General features: G+C 32.2%; 1 protein-coding gene across 3 annotated transcripts; it reads right to left on the reverse strand.

The window, feature by feature from the left end:
• Positions 1 to 1619: 1619 nt before the first annotated feature.
• On the reverse strand, positions 1620 to 19301 carry ERp60 (disulfide-isomerase A3). Of its 3 annotated transcripts, none has more exons than XM_089590039.1 (7): positions 19189 to 19301; positions 18914 to 19104; positions 8005 to 8236; positions 4202 to 4413; positions 3984 to 4097; positions 3053 to 3573; positions 1620 to 2929 (listed from the first exon to the last, which is right to left on the reverse strand). In XM_089590039.1, the coding sequence occupies exons 2-7, from the start codon at positions 19063 to 19065 to the stop codon at positions 2673 to 2675; spliced, it is 1488 nt and encodes a 495-aa protein (XP_089446165.1). In that variant the 5' UTR covers positions 19066 to 19104; positions 19189 to 19301; the 3' UTR covers positions 1620 to 2672. The 3 variants fall into 3 exon arrangements, with proteins under 3 accessions (XP_089446165.1, XP_089446166.1, XP_089446167.1); XM_089590040.1 differs by having other exon boundaries at positions 18914 to 19117; XM_089590041.1 differs by having other exon boundaries at positions 18914 to 19086; positions 19189 to 19298.
• Between the last annotated feature and the right edge of the window lie 189 nt (positions 19302 to 19490).

A 19490-nucleotide genomic window follows, 5' to 3' on the forward strand; every position in this document is an offset into this window, starting at 1 on the left:
TTCCTACTTTCCTAGGGAAAAGGGAAAGTTCTTACTTTCGGCGCAGTATGATGAGAAATCGCACACAACCCACGGGAGGAAACAAGGAATCCCTCAGATCGCATGCTTATCGATCATGCGGATCGTCAGTTGCCTGTAATCTGAGACATTCTTTATTTTTTCTCCCTAGGTGAGTAATATACTATAAATCAGCGAAAATAGTTGTTTTTTTAATATGTTGATAGTTTTTATCTTTAGTGAATTTTGAGATTGTATTTGATGGTTATGACTTATGCATTCACAAATCATCAGTAATTTTTTCAGCAAAAATTATTGAAAATTGTTTAAAATTTCGCGTTTTTCGAAAACAAAAAAAAAATACTTTTCGTCAAAAATTTTCTCTTGGCCAAGAAATGATCATAGAACGATTTTTCAAAGCTTAACCTCTTCGTTTGGACTTCTTTTATCGTGAAATTTTTTTTTCACGTGAAATTTCTTAATTTTTGATGCCAAAATTTTTTTATTGGTTTTTCAGGATTTTTTACGTACTTTTGAACGCTTATAAAACTAACTGCAATCGATAGTCACTATTTTTCTACGAACTAAAAAAAAAATTCCATTGTACGACCATCTGGTGAAAAGTTTACTATTTATTAAATAAAAATTCCCGATGCGACTGCAATAACAGTAGATCTCGGAAACCAGCACACGTTACTTTAAAACACTTACTCTGCATAAAAAAAAAATACTTCAAATAAAACCCTCATTCTGTCAAGGGCTGTGATTTCCTTAAATTTAAGTATTTTTTCTTCTAAGAACTTGAGTTACTATATGTTAACTATTGATATTAAGGAAAAAAACTTCGAGTTATTCTTCATTGAAGAATATAAATTCGAAATTAAAAATTTGTAAAATATCAGTTCATTAGGTGAAGTCAGGTAAAGTGAGGTAATTCATTGGATAGGCAGTATACAGAAATGAAAGTCGGTTGCCTCTCTAGTTCGTGAACCCCTACTTAGGCAGCCTATTGAGGGCATAATATGTAGGCGCGTCAGAGGGCGTGCGTGACGTACTCATTAGTTAGAGTAGAAATTGAAAGTGGGCAAAAACTGGGCTCATACCAAGCTTGGCTGCCACGCCGCCCAACTTGGCCGCAGCTTGGCACCTGACAATTGGCCTCCAGTGAGTTTGTAATACGGTGTTGACTTGGACGCAGCTTGGACGCAAACAAATTTTATTTATCTTAGGGTTATATTTTTTTAAGTGTACGTGATCAACAATGCCGTGATGAAAAATTTTCATGAAGAAATTAAATATGATTCGTTTGAAATGAAGCATGACTTGTTTAATTGTAATACAATGTGTATTCTCGTATGTACATATCTATATTTATCGGTTGAAAAGTGGTTATATTACGTCAATGGAGGCATCCTACTTAGGGCTTACCAAACGCCCCCTGCCGCTGCCAACATAGGACCTCAGTTGGCACGAGAGGCAGCCTAAGTAGGCCCTACTGATTGCCTATACTTTTAATTTCTGTTCGGGATAGAGGTTGCTGAGTTGCTCGTTGCTATTTCTGACACACACACACACGCACACACATTTACATTGTGTATAATTTAATAAGCATTAAACAAATGTAAATTATCAAAAAGTATTTTTATTTATAAATGTTAGCATGAAATAGTGTTTATAATAATATTTTAAAATAGCAGTCTCGTCTTAAAAAATACATTACAAACTTGTTTAAAAATAACCTGTAATTGGAAAAGGTATTAGTTCTGATTTTATTTTGTTTATAGTAAATAAAAAACAGTACTGGCATGTCAATTTTTATAATAATTATCGCTATTTTTCGAGTAAATTTTAATTCCATGTGCAGACATAGCATTTTTGCTGAGATCCCTACAATTAACAATTTGCAAACTTAGCCCCAGATGGCGTGCTATAGCTACGAGAAAAATGGCGTCCTATTGACAAAAATGTGAACTATTCGTGATCTGATGTCAGCGTGACGGATATGTTGTCACATAAGTGAGTCCACATTATCATATATTATTGTCGCTTACAGTAAAAGTGCGTCAGTGACGCCATTTTTGTTTCAACTACAGTACGCCACCTATGCTTAGTTTGCTGAACGTAAGGACTTCGCTTTCATTAGTTTCGAAGTAAATTATTTATCAATACTAAAAAGTGTTACTTTGGCAAAATTGTATGCGTTTAAAAAAAGGAAATGAAAATATAATCCAAGACATCGTACACTTTTATTTACTATAGACTTAACACACTATTATATTTAACTTTCGTTCAGTAATCACTTAGTCATTACACGATTTTTAAGTAAAAATTGCTGTTGCAAACTGGAATGATTCCTTCACTCTTATTACTAACTTAGATGACAATGAAGTATATTGAATAACGAAATGCCATTATGCAGGAATAAACAAAAACTACTTTTTAACATCATTTTTACCGTGATTTGGTTTCGATTACCAATTTAAAAAAAGTTTAAGTTCAGCTTTTTTTTCTAAACGAGTTGATCTCAAAAGATTATTGCAACTAATTCTCACATTATTAAGTCTCTGATAAGACACATACAAAGTTATAAAATAAGTTCATCGTGAGCACATAGACACCCTCACAGCGTGTACTCTCATGCTTATCGAGTAGAAAAAAAAGGAATCATTTACTTTTTACAATTCATCTTGAGCAGCTTTAATGGGTTTGCCACTGCGGTCCCATCCCTTCAGCGGATTGGTGGCGTGTTTGGCAATATACTTGATGAAATCGTCAAGTTCTCGTCCACCTTCATACCTGATAGGACTGGCCTTTGAGTCTTTGGGAACCCAGTACAATGTGGGGAATCCTCTCAAATCATAAGGCGGAGGTACGTCATTGGCTGTGGCGTCACATTTAACGATTTCTATGTCTTCGTTAGCAAGTTTTTCACCTAATGAAAAATAAAACAAAAAGTTTGTATAATTGTTGTTGATTTAATTTTAGTTTAATACTATGTATATTTTCAATTTATCTTGTACAAGAAATTTAAATCTCAAAAAAAAATCTAATTTACCCAATTCATCGTAGACAGGTGCAAGCTTCTTACAATATCCACACCATGGAGCATAGAATTCAATAAGAGTATCTTTGCCGTTGTTAATTACAACGTCATCAAAGTTTTTAGCTACTGCGACTTTAACATTGGAAGAATTATCTTCTGGGATTGGTTCAGACTTTATGTAAGGTTCCAAAGAACCAGCCTGCAAATCATTCATGAACTTCGTCAAGCTTTCAATACTGAAATCACCTTCAAGAACGAATTTTTGGTTTTGTTCATCACGAGCAAGAACCACGGGCTTGTCGCTCTTGCTGTAGTCGATACCGAATTCATTTAACTCTTGCTGGAAATGGTCTTTTGGTGATATGGCAAAGTTAAACTCATTTTCGAACTCTTTGGCAACTTTGATAATCCGATTACGCCAATAGTTTGTAATCTTAGGGTTCTTAACGTAATCAACATCGTAAAAGGCAACTACTAGCGGTTTCCTAAAATCGTCAATATTATCAGGCGTGCGAACGCCAACGATGCCATGGCTGAAAAATAAATACAAATAAGTTATTATGGCAGTTCACAACATTCAAATTTACAAATTTTTAGGAATTATTGCGATTAATTTAGCTTTAGTTTCAGCAGAGTAAAAAATGATTTTTTCTTTTATTACACTTGTGCAGATACGGGTAACTTCTAACAAGTGTAAAAAATGAAAAAATCATCAATGTCGTTATTCATAAGATGAGAAATTAATCTAATGTACATACTATTTCATTACTATGGAAATCCTGATACAAAATTTTTATTATTGATATCAATATCAATTTATATAAAAGTCAGATTTTTATTTAACAAAATGTTGTCTAATAATCATATTAAGAAATTTACAACGTTCATTGTAGAAATATCTTTGATTAAATAAATTGATTGTAGTAGAATCACCAATACTTACAAATTATGTTTGATACATTTCTTGATTTCTTCTACTCCATTACCATCACATGTTACTTTGCTATCTTCAAATTTGTTGTGTAATGATTTAGGCCGATATAGAACGATTGTGTTCCTACAAGATATGTTGCCATCAATAAGTTTAAATGATGGGTTGAAAACATTCAATAAAAACAAGTTTTATACTTAAAAAGAATTTAAACATCTAAGGGTACTTACTTATAATTCTCTGATTCAGAAACTTCTTTAGAAAAAGTATGGGCAAACGTTGCTTTTTCTCTCAGTTGGTTGGCTACAGATTGGAAAGTTTTGAATAAGGGAAAACTTTGGTCTTCAAAGAAACCAACTATATTTACAACATTTGGATCATTGAATAGGCTATTAAAATCATCGCTGGAGAAAATTTCCTTGGAAGCAGGTCCAACTTGGCTCTACAAAAAAATGACAAAATCATAAGTTTGTTGAATAATCATTTAACACCTGAAATTCTATTTAATCAAAATGAATTATTATTACTGCCGGAAAAATAAAAAAATTAGAGAAAATTCTTTTTTATATTAACGTGAATGTAAGTTATTGGCCAGGTGCATGTCGTTGGAGAAAAGGGCTGGAGCCACTAGCCATTTTAATACGCGGTTTTATGGAAATAGGGGCCCAAGTTTCCTAGTGGCGGCCACCGAACTAACTTTTCCTCCATAAGAATTTACGTGGGCTTGGGGACCCAGGTGAGGACAGTACACTCAAATAGAAGATCATAACAAGTATTGCAAGACAGTCATTTAAAAATTGTTAGAAGTACTGCCATGGTACAAGTATTACATGAATGATCCAAGACGTTCTAGTAAAGACGTTCAAGACGTGCAAGGTATTTTCTAAATAAAATGATCAACTTTTTTAAACAATCTAGTCAAAAAATCCTTTTCTTAATTGTTTCTAGTAAAGACGTTCAAGACGTGCAAGGTATTTTTAAAATAAGAAAATCAACTTTTTATATACAATCTAGTCAAAAAATCCTTTTCTTAATTGTTATTTCACAATCAAAAAACCGGTATAAGAATGAGACATGAAAATCTGAAGCCTTAGATCATAAAAATCTATTAACGGGATTTCAAGATGACAGATTATCTTATTTTTCCAAATAATATAAGTGTTTCGTTCATATAAATAAAACTCAATTAATTAGGATGACTTACAAAGAAAAATTGAGCAATTACTAAGTCAAATTTTTCTCACTTACACAATACACCCTTTAAGAAGTTAAGTAGTTCACTCTAGTCCGAATAATATAAATTAGTACAACAACGATTTAATATAAGTATTAGTGATGAAAACATGGTTGATAATCGTGTAAGAGACATTACCTGTAAATAGAGCCACAATGATCGCATGAAACTAGAGATCAGCTGAACGGAGTTTTTAAAAATTGTGAGGGGGGCTGAGGGGGGGATAAACAAAAATTTAACCCAATAAAAATGAGATAAAAACCGATAGAATTTTACTTTATTTAGAGGTAAGCTCTATAAAATCGAGTGGGGACTATGGGAGAATGGAGGGAGGCAAAACAAAAATTGAAACGAATAAAAATACCATTAAAATCGATAGAATTTTGCCTTACTTAGAGGGGGGGGGCTGCGAAGGGTGAAGGGGGGATGTGTGGAATGACCTAAAATCACTATATAATATAGAATTTTATATATACACGTGTGTGTGTGTACACATATAAAATATAAATTATTAGTTAGCAAAGCAAGCTCAGTACTATGATAACTATTCACACAAGGCTTCCATGTGGTAGCGCTGATTGTACTTAAATTAAGGAGGTTTGGGAATATTATTCAGAGAGGCGAGGAACGAGGAGTCCTCCCTGCCCGCGCATCTGGAAATATTCATGTGCACTCCTAGAATTCTCAAATATAACATACATTTTTATTAGCACGTTTCTACATTTTCAACTTTGAGTGAGCTATCCCCATTTAACCCTGTACTGTGCAATGATGCCTCGTGCAAGAGAGAAAGCTGCATAAGGGCCCCCCATAGTTAACATAAGTTTAGTGGGGCCTCTTGGCAACGGTCTCTTTCGTAATCATGGGAGCAAGAAGGTACATGATTATGTGGGGATAGCGCACTCTATTCTCATATTTCTATTTTCCACTATTTCCCAGTTAGTTCCGGAAATAGTGGAGTCAATCATACCATGAGTAAATTATTTGAAAATCACAGTGATTTCTAAACTAATTGCCAATGCCAAATTCATTGTTGAATTAAATGTAAAAAAACTTGCTTTTTTGATTAAAATAAAACGTAATAATATTTTTCTTAGCTCTAATTAAAAAAAAAAAAAAAAAAAAAAAAAAAATGCAAATGAGGATTTACGCAGTAACATAACTGATTTACAAACTCAGGAGACTAAAAAACGAAAATAATAACCTTGTTTGACTTTGATGCTGCAGATATTGCAAAGTTTATAATTGGGCCAATTTGCAATTTATTACCGGTAGAGCCGAGGTCGTAGCATCTGCTATGCTCAAAATCACATATATTTTACACCAATTTATTTTAAAAAAAATGTAAGCCTTTAAGAGGAGAAAATACCAAAAAAGTCTTTCAGGTTCGTTGGTTAGATTATTTAAAAATATTAGGCTCCTATTTTAATTTTTTTACGTAGGCAATAATTAATCGATAGAGAAAATTGTAAAATTGATGAATTAACGAAGTGACAATACTGCATATTTATTTTGTATGAAATCGTGAACCAATCATTTCCTTACGTCATTGGAGCTTCCAAAGTGAAAATTAACCCTCGCTACGTGGGCGGGAATTTTGACTTACCGATCACCAGAAAACATAACATTATACACACACCACAAGTGGAAGCAAAAAATGATAATGTAATTTTTTACTTAACCACCCTAGGTGTGTAAATAGAAACTACGAAGTGATATCATTCTAAATTTTAACGAGTTTTCAGTGTTCTTAAAAAAAAGGCTTATTTTTTTCTGTAACCAATCTGACTGACCTAATGAGAATCGGAAAAATATCTTAAGTTCTTTCTTATTTATTGGTTAAGTATTTTTCAAAATTGCTATATAATTTCGTATTTCGTGCAATATTAAATTTCATAGAAAAAAGCACAATGGAGCTTTGAAATAGAAAGAGCCAATGAGAGCATTAATACGCAACTTTCTGCTCCACTCCTACTTGTTCACGCTGTTTTACAGCAGTAAAGAAAATAAACATAATGAAATCAGTGAAACAAAATTAATAAAAAATTTAATTGATTTTGTTTTAGTAGCATCATTAATCTACATGTATATTCTTACCTTTTCGGTAAGACACTTTTCATACGTATATTTCAGCATTACAGGTTTACTTATTGTAATTGTATGTTACTAAAAGAAAAGTATTATTTAATTTACTACATTTTTTTGTTTCACTTACAACTTATATGAGCTCGAAAATATGAAAAAAAACTATATTTGCATGCTATGCATTTAAACCCGTGAGTACAATTAAGAAGTTCGATCTATTTTTTTACTGTCACTCGCGGGCCTTAAGAATTTGCGCAACAGTTTTTTTTTGTCCATGTGGACAGGGAAACTTTGTCCAAGCAGATTAGAAAGGCGTGAAATTCGCTATTAGAATACAATTATAGGGGATAAGAAATCGACCGTAACACCCATGGTGGAGTATGTGTGTTTTGGGAGGTTAATAAATAAATAAGCTATTGCTTACCTTTGAATGTAATTTATTGATTTATTAAGTTAATATTTAAACATACGACAAATACCTCCCAAAACGCCGAATATGGGGGCTTATTTTCTTAGAGTATCACTTGTCATGCATACTCAGCGAATGGTTCTGACGGGCTCTTTCTATTACAATACTAATTGTTTTATTACATAAACTATTCACTATTAAAGATTTTGTCCTAATTTTTACTCATAACATTTGCAAGGATGCATCATCTCTTCAAGCAAATATAAAATAACTAGCAGATATTAACGAAACAAGTTTATTCTTACCTTTATGTACTTGGCAATTCCTTCAGCATCTCTAGGTCCATTGTACTCCTTAGGAGGCTCTTCATTAGCAAATATTTTCAAAGTCGGATAACCTTGGACGGAGTAGTCATTACATGTTGATTTTCCAGCTTCAGTACAGTCCACCTTAGCTAAAGTAATTGGTGGATCGTGACCTCTCAATAATTCTGCAGCCTTTGCGAACTCGGGTTTCAGTTTTTTGCAATGACCACACCTGTAGAGCAAACATAACCATTAGTTTCTAGTATGTAACTTACGGTGCATTATATCAATTGTATGGATAAAAATTCATTAACAAATCTTAATTTTGTGCCCAAAAAACTGACCTGATATAAGTATTACTTCAAATAACACTTTCTACAAGAATAGAACCAGTGATCTTCGGCATGCGAGCCGAGTACCCTATACCCAGTCTATCACAAGTGATCACAATAATAGAAACCTCTTACTTCTTGTTATACCAAGGTTCGTGACTTAATTTTTAATATTTATTTGCTATTTGTTAATTAAATAGGTTTCATTAAAAATTATTGGTGTTACTCAATTGATTATTGAATTAATAATTACTTTAAAAATTTTTTAAAACCTTTTTCTTAGTAACAGCTATTCTACACTGAGAAAAATAGTGTTGTATTATAACTGTACTGAAAATTGCTATATTTTTAGGAAAACTAAGACAATTTTACTTAATGACACAAATTATTACTATTAAAATAATTTTTATTATATTTTAAATTATTATTATTATTATTATTATTATTATGTAGCAGCCCTACAAAAATTATTACAATGCATAATAAAAATTACCATGTCTAACATAGCCAAAGTTGTGATAGTACAGTTTTTGCTACACAACATTGTAAATTTTATAGTATTCGTTTTTAAATATCCCACATTCTAAAGTAGAATTTGATGTGTAACATAGTAAAATTTTGTATTCCACTACATTGCTATTCAGTACAGTATAAATTACTATGCTCAAAGGTAATTTTGTACGATGTCTATAGGTATATACGCCAAAATTGCACTTTGCGCCCTCGGTAAGAAAAACATTATACGCAACTCGGGCACCAACTTACAACAAGCGCGCTCTTCGGGCGTTCATATTTGCACTTTGTGCCCTAGTGACGTAATGTAGGGGTAAACGCACCATCTACCGTACACCCGTAAATTCACTTTATTTTGTTACCATGATTGTAAGACAGTTTGATACTAATTATTGACTCAGTAAATTTTATATTGTTATTTAGGATCTCAAGAGAGCACCGAAATTTTTTTGAGGTGTTAGAGCTTGTTAAAATGATTTTATAATAAAAATATGAAATAGAAGTCGTGTTCCTATTTCCGTACTGCCGTTCTCATTACCAGACCCCATATACCATACGCGTTCCTATTACCGGACCCCATTCACCGTTTGACGACAGATTTGACTATAACCTCACATTTTTGTTTACAACTGCATATCGATCTCAGTGCCTGCTACATAAATCACGATGAAAATGTCAAAAGCAGAGAAAGATGGAAAATTGAAAATCAAGGAAAAAACGCCAAGTCAATTATGCAATTTAAAAAGATAGCAGACAGAAAAATCAAAAAAGAAAAACAATTACAGAGAGCAAAACAAAGATTAGAAAAAAAAAAAATAAAAAATTACGAAAGCAAGAAGAGAAGTTGAAAGCCATTGTAAACAGAAAAAAGTATGTTGAGGAAGATTTAATGGACGAGACAGAAGCTATTGATTTACAAATCCAGATTGGAGAACTTCAAGAGAAACAATTAAAACTAAACCAAAAAAGAAACAAAGATCCATCATGAGTAATTTTTGTAATGCAAGTTATTCTTGAATTGTTTTTGCCAAGTAATGTTTTATTTAGTATTAATAGATTTAATTGTCGTTAAGCTGAAACTAATCTAAGTTTAATTACTGCTTGTTTATATGAAATAACTTATTTGCATTTATTAAAAAAAAATTTATTCATTAAAAAGATTTCTGTTTCATATCATGAGATGTTATTGCTTTTAAATATTTTAATTAGACTAACAAAAATCAGTAAAAAAGCTTGAGACTATAATAGTAATCAACTTGATTTTATGAATATTCAAGAATAACTTGCACTACAAAAATTACTCATGATGAATCTTTGTTTCTTTTTTGGTTTAGTTTTAATTGTTTCTCTTGAAGTTCTCCAATATGCTTTTCTAAATTAATAGCTTCTGTCTCGTCCATTAAATCTTCCTCAACAGACTTTTTTCTGTTTACAATGGCTTTTAACTTCTCTTCTTGCTTTCGTAATTTTTTATTTTTTTTTTCGAATCTTTGTTTCACTCTCTGTAATTGTTTTTCTTTTTTGATTTTTCTGTCTGCTATCTTTTTGAATTGCATAATTGACTTGGCGTTTTTTCCTTGATTTTCAATTTTCCATCTTTCTCTGCTTTTGACATTTTCATCGTGATTTATGTAGCAGGCACTGAGATCGATATGCAGTTGTAAGCCAAAATGTGAGGTTATAGTCAAATCTGTCGTCAAACGGTGAATGGGGTCCGGTAATAGGAATGCGTACGGTAGATGGGGTCCGGTAATGAGAACGGCAGTACGGAAATAGGAACACGACTTCTATTTCATATTTTTATTATAAAATCATTTTAACAAGCTTTAACACCTCAAAAAAATTTCGGTGCTCTCTTGAGATCGTAAATAACAATTTAAAATTTACTGAGTCAATATTTAGTATCAAACTGTCTTACAATCATGGTAACAAAATAAAGTGAATTTACGGGTGTACGGTAGATGGTGCGTTTACCCCTACCATTTCGTACCCCGGAGGACGCCAAAAACTTTTTTGGTCTGTGGGTCCAAAGTGATTACAAGGACGCAAAGTGTGGCCTGAATGCGTAAAGCGGCAGTTGAAATTTTGTGCTCATAGAAAGAAAAAACTATACCCATCTTCTAACCTCAAAATGTAACATTCACCGCTTAATTTAATTCTTAAATCAAAGCCTTTGCAAATTCGTGCGTAATATACTTTACCTACCTCGGGCGTTTTTGAGAGGCTGGTGTGCCCTCGGTAGGAAAAATAGGATTCGCCACATAAGCGCCATCGCTCCACGGCTACCTTACGTCCCTCGGGCCCTGCTTCGCAGATTTCTCGGACCACAAAATAGCCCCAGAGACGACGGCACTTATCCGACGAAAACTACCTACTAGTTCTGCCCATAGGCCTAAAGTGATAACAAGGGCAAAAAAAGTGGCCCGGTATTGTAAAGTGGAAACTGCACTTAGTACCCGCGGTTAACAAGTGATTTTTATGCTACATTCACTAGCATTTAACACTATCCTATTACAGATAATACAGTACTATAGGACGTAAATAATTATAGATTAGAATTTAAGGTTTGTATCTGGCTTTAGTTACCACAAGCCAATCGTGTCGATTTCAAAATATAAGGTTGAAAGCCGTGCAGATTTAGCGTCAACCGTTTGCATGTACCTTCTTTTTTTATCAAACAATCATTAATTATGAATACATTATCATTATGTTTGCGATTTATTTTATTGACAAAACTTAGATCACCCATTTTGTAAAATATACACTTGAATAAACATTTTTTAATAAAACTAATTTTTCAATACTTTCTAAGCCTTCTTTTACACAACAATTGTGGGTGTCGTATACGCGACTAATTGCAAGAATGAGTGTATCAGCTGCGTATGTGACATACAGATGCGAGCGCGATATTAAAAATATTAGTCTGTGGCCGATCAGACATTCACGGAAGAAAATTATTCAGATGAAATTTTTTAATACTATCTCGTTTGGGATGTGTCACTGTACCTAAAAGTGCTAACCAAAGTGTGGTCAGGTATTGTTTAAACAATTTTTTATAAACAAATTAGCTAAAGTTGTTTGGTCTAAAAAAATATTTACATATTTTTTAGCTCACGTGAAAAAAAAACTAATTGAGATGTATATTAGGAATTCTCCTTTCATTTTTCACTTCCCAGGGTACCCAAAAGTGCCAAATTTATATTTCAAGCTACACCTTTTTGATAATTTTTATCTTATTAGTATAGTAACCTTAATAGTACAAAAAAATTTAATATAAATATAATATATAAATATATATTCTTTTATACTTATTTAACGCTGTAAAAAAATGTGCAAAGATCTAGCTTGCGTGTGGGTATTATAATGGTACGTATATAATAAAAGGTATTATAATATATCCATGCCCTCCATATGTGCATGAGTTAAATGGAACTGCAGAAAGGTACAATCGATCAGTAATAGATATATCGAGATGTCTTTTGTCTTTTAGATTAAAAATTTTGGCCAGAAGTAGTAAAAACGGCAGTTTACTTAAAAAACAGAACCTTAGCAAATACTTTTAAAAGGAAAACTCTATATGAAAATATGATGGAAGTTAAGCCAAACTTAAATAATATAAAATTGTATGGAAGTAAAATATTTGTAAGAGTGCCAGTGGTTAAACAAAATAATAAATGGGATAGAAAGGCAGAAGTAGGAATATAAGTAGGGTATGAAAGTGTTGGTTATAGAGTACTCATTATTAATAAAATTATAATTGCTAGACATGTTGATATTGTAGAGGAGGATATGTGTTTGAAGTTTCAAACGTTGGAGCCCAATGAAAATCCAAAAAAAAAATTTTTGTTTTTGTCGTAAATAACCCAATAAACCAACGGCAAGAGGTGTATAATACCGTAAGAAAAAAAAAAAAAAAACAACATCTTACCATTTTAAACATAATTATTAACAATCAGAGTAACATACGTATAAAACGAACATTAAGCACTACACCTCTCAGTAATACATGGTGAAAAAAATTCAAAATGAATATTTCTACATACCTCTAAATGTAAATAATGAATAAGGTACTTTATAGGCATCAGAAACATAACCTCAGAGGGTAATAAACTCCTGAAATTAAAAAAAAGTCGGAAAACAGACGTTTTTAGGCTACCTACGTCCATTAGGGGCTGCGATAATTGTAAAACGTATAAATATCATTACAAGGTACTAAAACTGGTTGCCCTGATTTTTTTCAGAATAAGGAAACCTAACTTCGTGCAAAATGTCAAGAAATTCAAGAAAGTAGACTTTTTTCTGCCATTTTCGGTCACAGTCAGCCATTAGGGGCCGGTAAAGGGTCTGAATGATTTTTATCACTGTCTGTGTATCACATTTGGTACTTATAGTCATTTTTAGTGCTCGGAAACATAACCTCGTTTGGTTATGTGTTCTCAATGTTAAAAAAAATTCGAAAAAAAGACGTTTTACGCTACCTACGTCCATTAGGGGCTGCGATAATTGTAAAACGTATAATTGTTATTACAAGGTACTAAAACTAGTTGCCCTGTTTTTTTTTAGAATTAGGAAACCTGACCTTACTGTGCAAAATGTCAAGAAATTCAAGAAAATAGCTTTTTTCTGCCATTTTCGGTCATAGTCAGCCATTAGGGGCCCGTAAGGGGTCTGAATGATTTTTATTACTGTCTTTGTATCACATTTGGTACTTATAGTCATTTTTAGCTCTCGTAAACATAACCTCGTTTGGTTATATGATCTCAATGTTAGAAAAAATTCGAAAAAAAGACGCTTTTACGCTACCTACGTCCATTAGGGGATGCGATAATTGTAAAACGTATGAAGATTATTACAAGGTACTAAAACTAGTTGCCCTGATTTTTTTCAGAATTAGGTAACCTAACCTCACCGCGCAAAATGTCAAGAAATTCAAGAAAGTAGACTTTTTTCTGCCATTTTCGGTCACAGTCAGCCATTAGGGGCCCGAAAAGGGTCTTAATGATTTTTATTACTGTCTTTGTATCACATTTGGTACTTATAGTCATTTTTAGCTCTCGTAAACATAACCTTGTTTGGTTATGTGATCTCAATGTTAGAAAAATATCGAAAAAAAGACGTTTTTACGCTACCTACGTCCATTAGGAAATGCGATAATTGTAAAACGTATAATTGTTATTACAAGGTACTAAAACTAGTTTCCCTGATTTTTTTCAGAATTAGGAAACCTAACCTCACCGTTCTGGTATGCAGCCGTACCGGCCGGTGACGCAACCGCACATTACTTATATGTGGAAAAAAAAAATTCAACAATAAATCTAGATTTTTTCAAAAATTTCGTCTAATTATTTTCATGACTTTCTTGACATTATGCACAGTGAGGTTAGGTTTCCTAAATCAGAAAAAAATCAGGTCAACTAGTATTAGTACCTTGTAATGATATTTATACGTTATCGCAGCCCCTAATGGACGTAGGTAGCGTAAAAACGTCTGTTTTCCGACTTTTTTTTAATTTCAGGAGTTTATTACCCTTTGAGGTTATGTTTCTGATGCCTATAAAGTACCTTATTCATTATTTACAACTAGAGGTATGTAGAAATATTTATTTTGAATTTTTTTCACCATGTATCACTGAGAGGTGTAGTGCTTAATATTCGTTTTATACGTATGTTACTCTGATTGTTAACAATTATGTTTAAAATGGTTAGATGTTGATTTTTTTTTTCTTACGGTATTATACACCTCTTGCCGTTGGTTTATTGGGTTATTTACGACAAAAACAAAAATTTTTTTTTTTTGGATTTTCGTTGGGCTCCAACGTTCGAAACTTCAAACACATAGGAGGATGTTGAATTAGTAGGTTTTAATGATGAAGAAAATGAAAATTTTTACAGTAAAGAAAATAATAATAATGATAGTTTTGATAATTATTCGGTTTTTGATGAAAATATAAAAACTGTAAAGAGTAATGAAACTACAAAAAAAGTAGTACAATAAGAATGTCTAGGTAGAACGCGTAAAAAACCAGCAAGGTATAAACCAGAAAATTATGCAACATGTATGAGTGTCTGGATACATATTTAAAAAGTTTAAATTTCAAACGAAGCGAGAATGATTATTGTTTGTATTATATACATGATCGATATAATTTAATTTATGTAATTATCTTTGTGGATGATTTATTAATATGTAGTAAAAGTCAAAATAAAATTAACGAAACTAAAAGGGTATTAACAAATAAATTTAAGGTTAAAGAAATAGGTGCTGTTCATACATATCTTGGCATAAATATTGATTATGATCGTTAAATTGATATGATAACATTAGATCAGGAAAAATATATAGAATCTTTAGCAGAAAAGTATGATGTAATATACGCTAAATTATATGAAACTCCAATGGAGCAAAACTTGAAATGTGAGCCCGCACGGGCAGCATCTGAATTTAAAAACTACAGAAATTTGATCTGAGCACTTCTATTTTTATCAGCTCAGGAACAAGACCAGATATCAGTTTGAGCGTAATCTATTTAAGTAGATTTTAAAACTGTTTAAATTAAACTCATTACAAATATGCAATAAGAATTTTAAAATATTTGTATTTAACAAAAGATATTAAGTTATCGTATGACAGAAATTTCAAAGTAGATATCTTGCCTTGTTCAAATTGTTCAACAAGGAAGTGTAACAAAATCTTCGACAGCAGCTGAGTATGTGGCGTTGTCTGAAAGCGTAAGCGAAATCTTATGGACAATCGAAATATTAAAAGATTTTTCAATTATTGTTAATGAACCAATAAGTGTTTTTAAGATAACTCTGGTGCGATTAGAATTGCTAAATTTGGTAATATACGAAAAACTCGAAATATATCGAAACCCATCTTTACTTTGTAAACGAGAATTGTTCAAACGGTATAATTAATATAGTTCAAGTAAACTCAGAAAATAACGAAGCAGTCATTTTTACTAAGGCAATAGGGAGAATTAAATTTGTTAAATTTGGAAAGGATTTAAGATTGATTTTAAATAAAAATAAAAAATCAACTAAAATTTGTAACATGAAATTTTAAATTTAAGGAGGCGTATTAGAATATAAGTCAATTTGAAATTACGCGCGCGACGCTGAGATGCTAAGGCATTGAGCATGCGTAGAAGCTCTCGATTAGTCGATTTTCGATTTGCGTGATTATTACATGTTTGATGTTGATGCGTATATTCAGTGTATAGGATAACCGTTGCTGAGGAAAGATGCCTCGTGTAATATATGGAGTATTAATATAAATAAATTCAAGTCTATTACAGAAGATGTTATAAAGTATTTATTTTCCCAAGCTCATTTATTTTTAACAGGTTTTTTTGTATTAACTTAAGCAAAATGATTGCCTGAAATCTAATTTGCCAGGCTTAAAAGTTGGTCAATAATTGTTTAAACATTTTTTTAAAACAAATTTTGCAAATTGTTTATTTTCACTCCAAAATTTTTTTTTACCATCTTTGGACTATAAACAAAAAAAGTCTCTCGCAACTCTTTTCTAAAGTTAATACTTACTGAGATATTAATTATTAAAGTTCCAAAAAATGCGGAAATGGCTATTTTAATCCATGAAAAAAAAGAAAATGCGAAAATGGCTATTTTCATCCATGAAAAACAATATGAAAAACCAAGAATTCTCATGTTGCTAAAGTTCTTTAATACTCTATAAAAATCCTTGAACACATTCTCAAAGGTTTTGAGATTATTATTTGATTGTAAGCCTTTGTTTTTTAACTCTGTTTTGGGCTCTCTGACGCTATGAAAAAGTATATCTATATAAAGGTCCGCGTCTCTCGTTCATAACATATATATATACTTTTTCATAGCGTCAAAGCCCAAAACAGAGTTGAAAAACAAGGGGTTACAATAAAATAATGGTCTAAAAAGCTTTGTAAATATGTTCAAGGATTTTTATCGAGTATTAAAGAACTTTAGCAACATGAGAATTTTTGGTTTTTCATATCGTTTTTCATGGATGAAAATAGTCATTTTAAAATTTTTTGGAACTTTATTAACTAATATCTTGGTAAGTATTACCTTCAAAGAAGAGTTGCGAAAGACTTTTTCTGTTTATAGTCTAAAGGTAGTAAAAAACTTTTTTTGAGTAAAAATAAACAATTTGCAAAATTTGTTTAAACAATTACTGATTAACTTTTAAGCCTGGTAACATGCAAATTCGATTTCAGGGGATCATTTTGCATAAGTAAATGCAAAAAAATCGAGTACAAATATTTTCGCAGACGAATGCGAAGTTAATTTCCCCTCCAATATAACTTTTTTTCGCTTTGCGGGCCCCCAGGTGCGAACTCTATGTTTCCTATCCTATTAAAGGTACAGTATATATCTACAGATTAAAAAAATAACTCTTTTGAAAAAAACCATGAGATTTTACCACATGGTAAAATGCGTGGTTTTACTGTATGATTATTAAAAACCATGTGGTTATTTGAGACAAAAACATATGGTAAATAACTAAAACCCAAATGGTAAAACCACGTATTTTACCCTGTAGTTTTGAAAACTATGTGGTTATTTGAGACAAAACCATGTGGTAGATGACTAAAAACTGTATGGTACAACCACGTATTTGACGATGTGGTAAAATCATATGGTTTTTTTCGATAGAGACCTATAAAGTGGGAAAAAGTTTTTTTGAAAAAAATCTATTTTTACAGAAATTTTAGCAAGTTGCAACATTTGCCTGAACCTAAAAAATAATGCTCTAGTAATTTTAATATTGTTAATGAAATAATCGCTATTGTGAAATTAGTAAAAAGTTACACAGAAATGTATAGTCCGTGCTTGTACAATTCTACTTAAAGTACCTTTAAACAACTTATATTACAGCTTGTGCAATATGTGAAAAAGAAATTTTTTATCAAATTACTTCATTGACGACGTAAATTTATCGGCTTTAATTACTGTTAAAATGGTTAATTGATTGTTACGGTATTCTATAGTTAGAGTTTACCATTTAAAAAAAAATTAAACATAACGGTACGTAATAAATTTTTTAATAATGAAATTAAGTGGTGCATAAGTGCCACGTAGGCAAAAAGGAAACTACGATTGCGCACAGTAAATCCAAAACACTAATAAATATTACAATTGCCCAGTAAAATTTTATTAGTATCTATTTTTCAATTCAGTACCTCAAGGCGAAGTTATACATTCATAATCGACGTAATGAAAACTTAAAATATTGAATGATAAAAAGAATAATCTGAGAGAGTTGCGTTTTTATTTAATGTAGGAGCAATCCGCAATTTTTTTTATCTCCGTGGCCACTTTATTATGATAAACACATTAGGCTCCAATAAATGACAAAGACAGAGAGATGGAGATAAGTGCATACGTCGCAACGCCATTCAAGCAGCTGAACAGACGAGTAAATCAAAAGCATATGATAAAACGATGTATGTACATGTAAGTAGTTCACAGAAAAAAAATGTTATGTTTCCAAGATTATACTTTTCATAAGATACTTGATAGAAATCAAAGTGTTAATTATTTTTGCTTTCAACTTTCCTAGTCGATTATGTTATTCTCAAGACAAATCGAAACAAAAAATTAGAAAACAAAATAGTAAAATACTATTCATGATAATGTGCTGTATTCAATTATTTTGTTCTGTCTATTTATTTACTTTTCAATTTAGTAGACTGATTTTCAATCAAGTATAAGTATCTAAGAAATCCTGTTTACACAATGAGTCAATGGTGATTGAAATGGTGGAAAAAGTTTAAACTAGTTTGCTTAAAACTGTACCTAGTCGTTAACAGCGGACTCGCAAACTTTTCTTATAGCACTGACGAAATAAGATTCATATTAGAGACGATTCAATAACACCTACCTACGTGGATCCCTTAACCATACCTACGTATACCAGCTGCCGATGCAAATGCAGAAATTAGATATAAGCGTTGGGGCGCACGTACACACGAAAATGGCTTGAGTTTTAGTTGTAACAGCCAGCTCACAACGGTGCCTAAACTGCGGCAGCGGAGTCGGAAAAAAACCACGTTTATAACTTACCATGGTGCATAAAACATGACGAGACTGTTCTTATGGCGTGGGAGCTCGTCCTTGAAATCATCGTCAGTCCAATCAAGAACATCTTCTTCGGCGGCCCAGCTGAAGCTGCCGAAGCAAATCAGCAGGCCTATGCACAGCCACTTGGAAGTCATTGTCCAGAAAGAGTTACTGTTCTGTAACAATTAAGCACCCTTAGACGAATGTCTGTTACCAAAAATGCCAAGCGATACTTTAACTTGTACGTATGAAATTTTCGTAGCTGTATTAATGCTTACGTGTTCAAATGTTGAAGACGTGGCCCCCTTGACCTCAACCGGCTCAACCCTGTGCGTTCTACCGTAATGCCCTTGTCTCTCGCGGACTAAAACAACGTCTCTGCAGTATGACCGAAAAAATATATAAAAGACTGCCTATAGGTTTATTTCATTAAGAGGTTCCGAGTGCTCGGATCGCTCCGATTCACACGCACATTTCTACAGCACGAAACGAAGTGACTGGGACGTGGGACTTAGGGCTCGAGCACATGAATCCGCGTAAAGCGTAAAGCGTATCGCGTAAATTTATAGGATCAGGGAAA

The sequence above is a fragment of the Copidosoma floridanum genome, unplaced genomic scaffold (genome assembly GCF_036245765.1).
Source record: "Copidosoma floridanum isolate Cflo_tuat_1 unplaced genomic scaffold, Cflo_Japanese_pri ptg000011l, whole genome shotgun sequence".
NCBI lineage: Eukaryota > Metazoa > Arthropoda > Insecta > Hymenoptera > Encyrtidae > Copidosoma > Copidosoma floridanum.

Bases quoted from the DNA above. Each gene is read 5' to 3' on its own strand.
- ERp60 (XM_089590039.1), bottom strand. From the start codon at position 19,065: ATGACTTCCAAGTGGCTGTGCATAGGCCTGCTGATTTGCTTCGGCAGC. The intron at 8,237-18,913 runs GTAAGTTATAAA...TTTGCTCTACAG, and splicing joins GTCATGTTTTATGCACCATG to GTGTGGTCATTGCAAAAAAC. The intron at 2,930-3,052 runs GTAAATTAGATT...ATTTTTCATTAG, and splicing joins ACCTGTCTACGATGAATTGG to GTGAAAAACTTGCTAACGAA.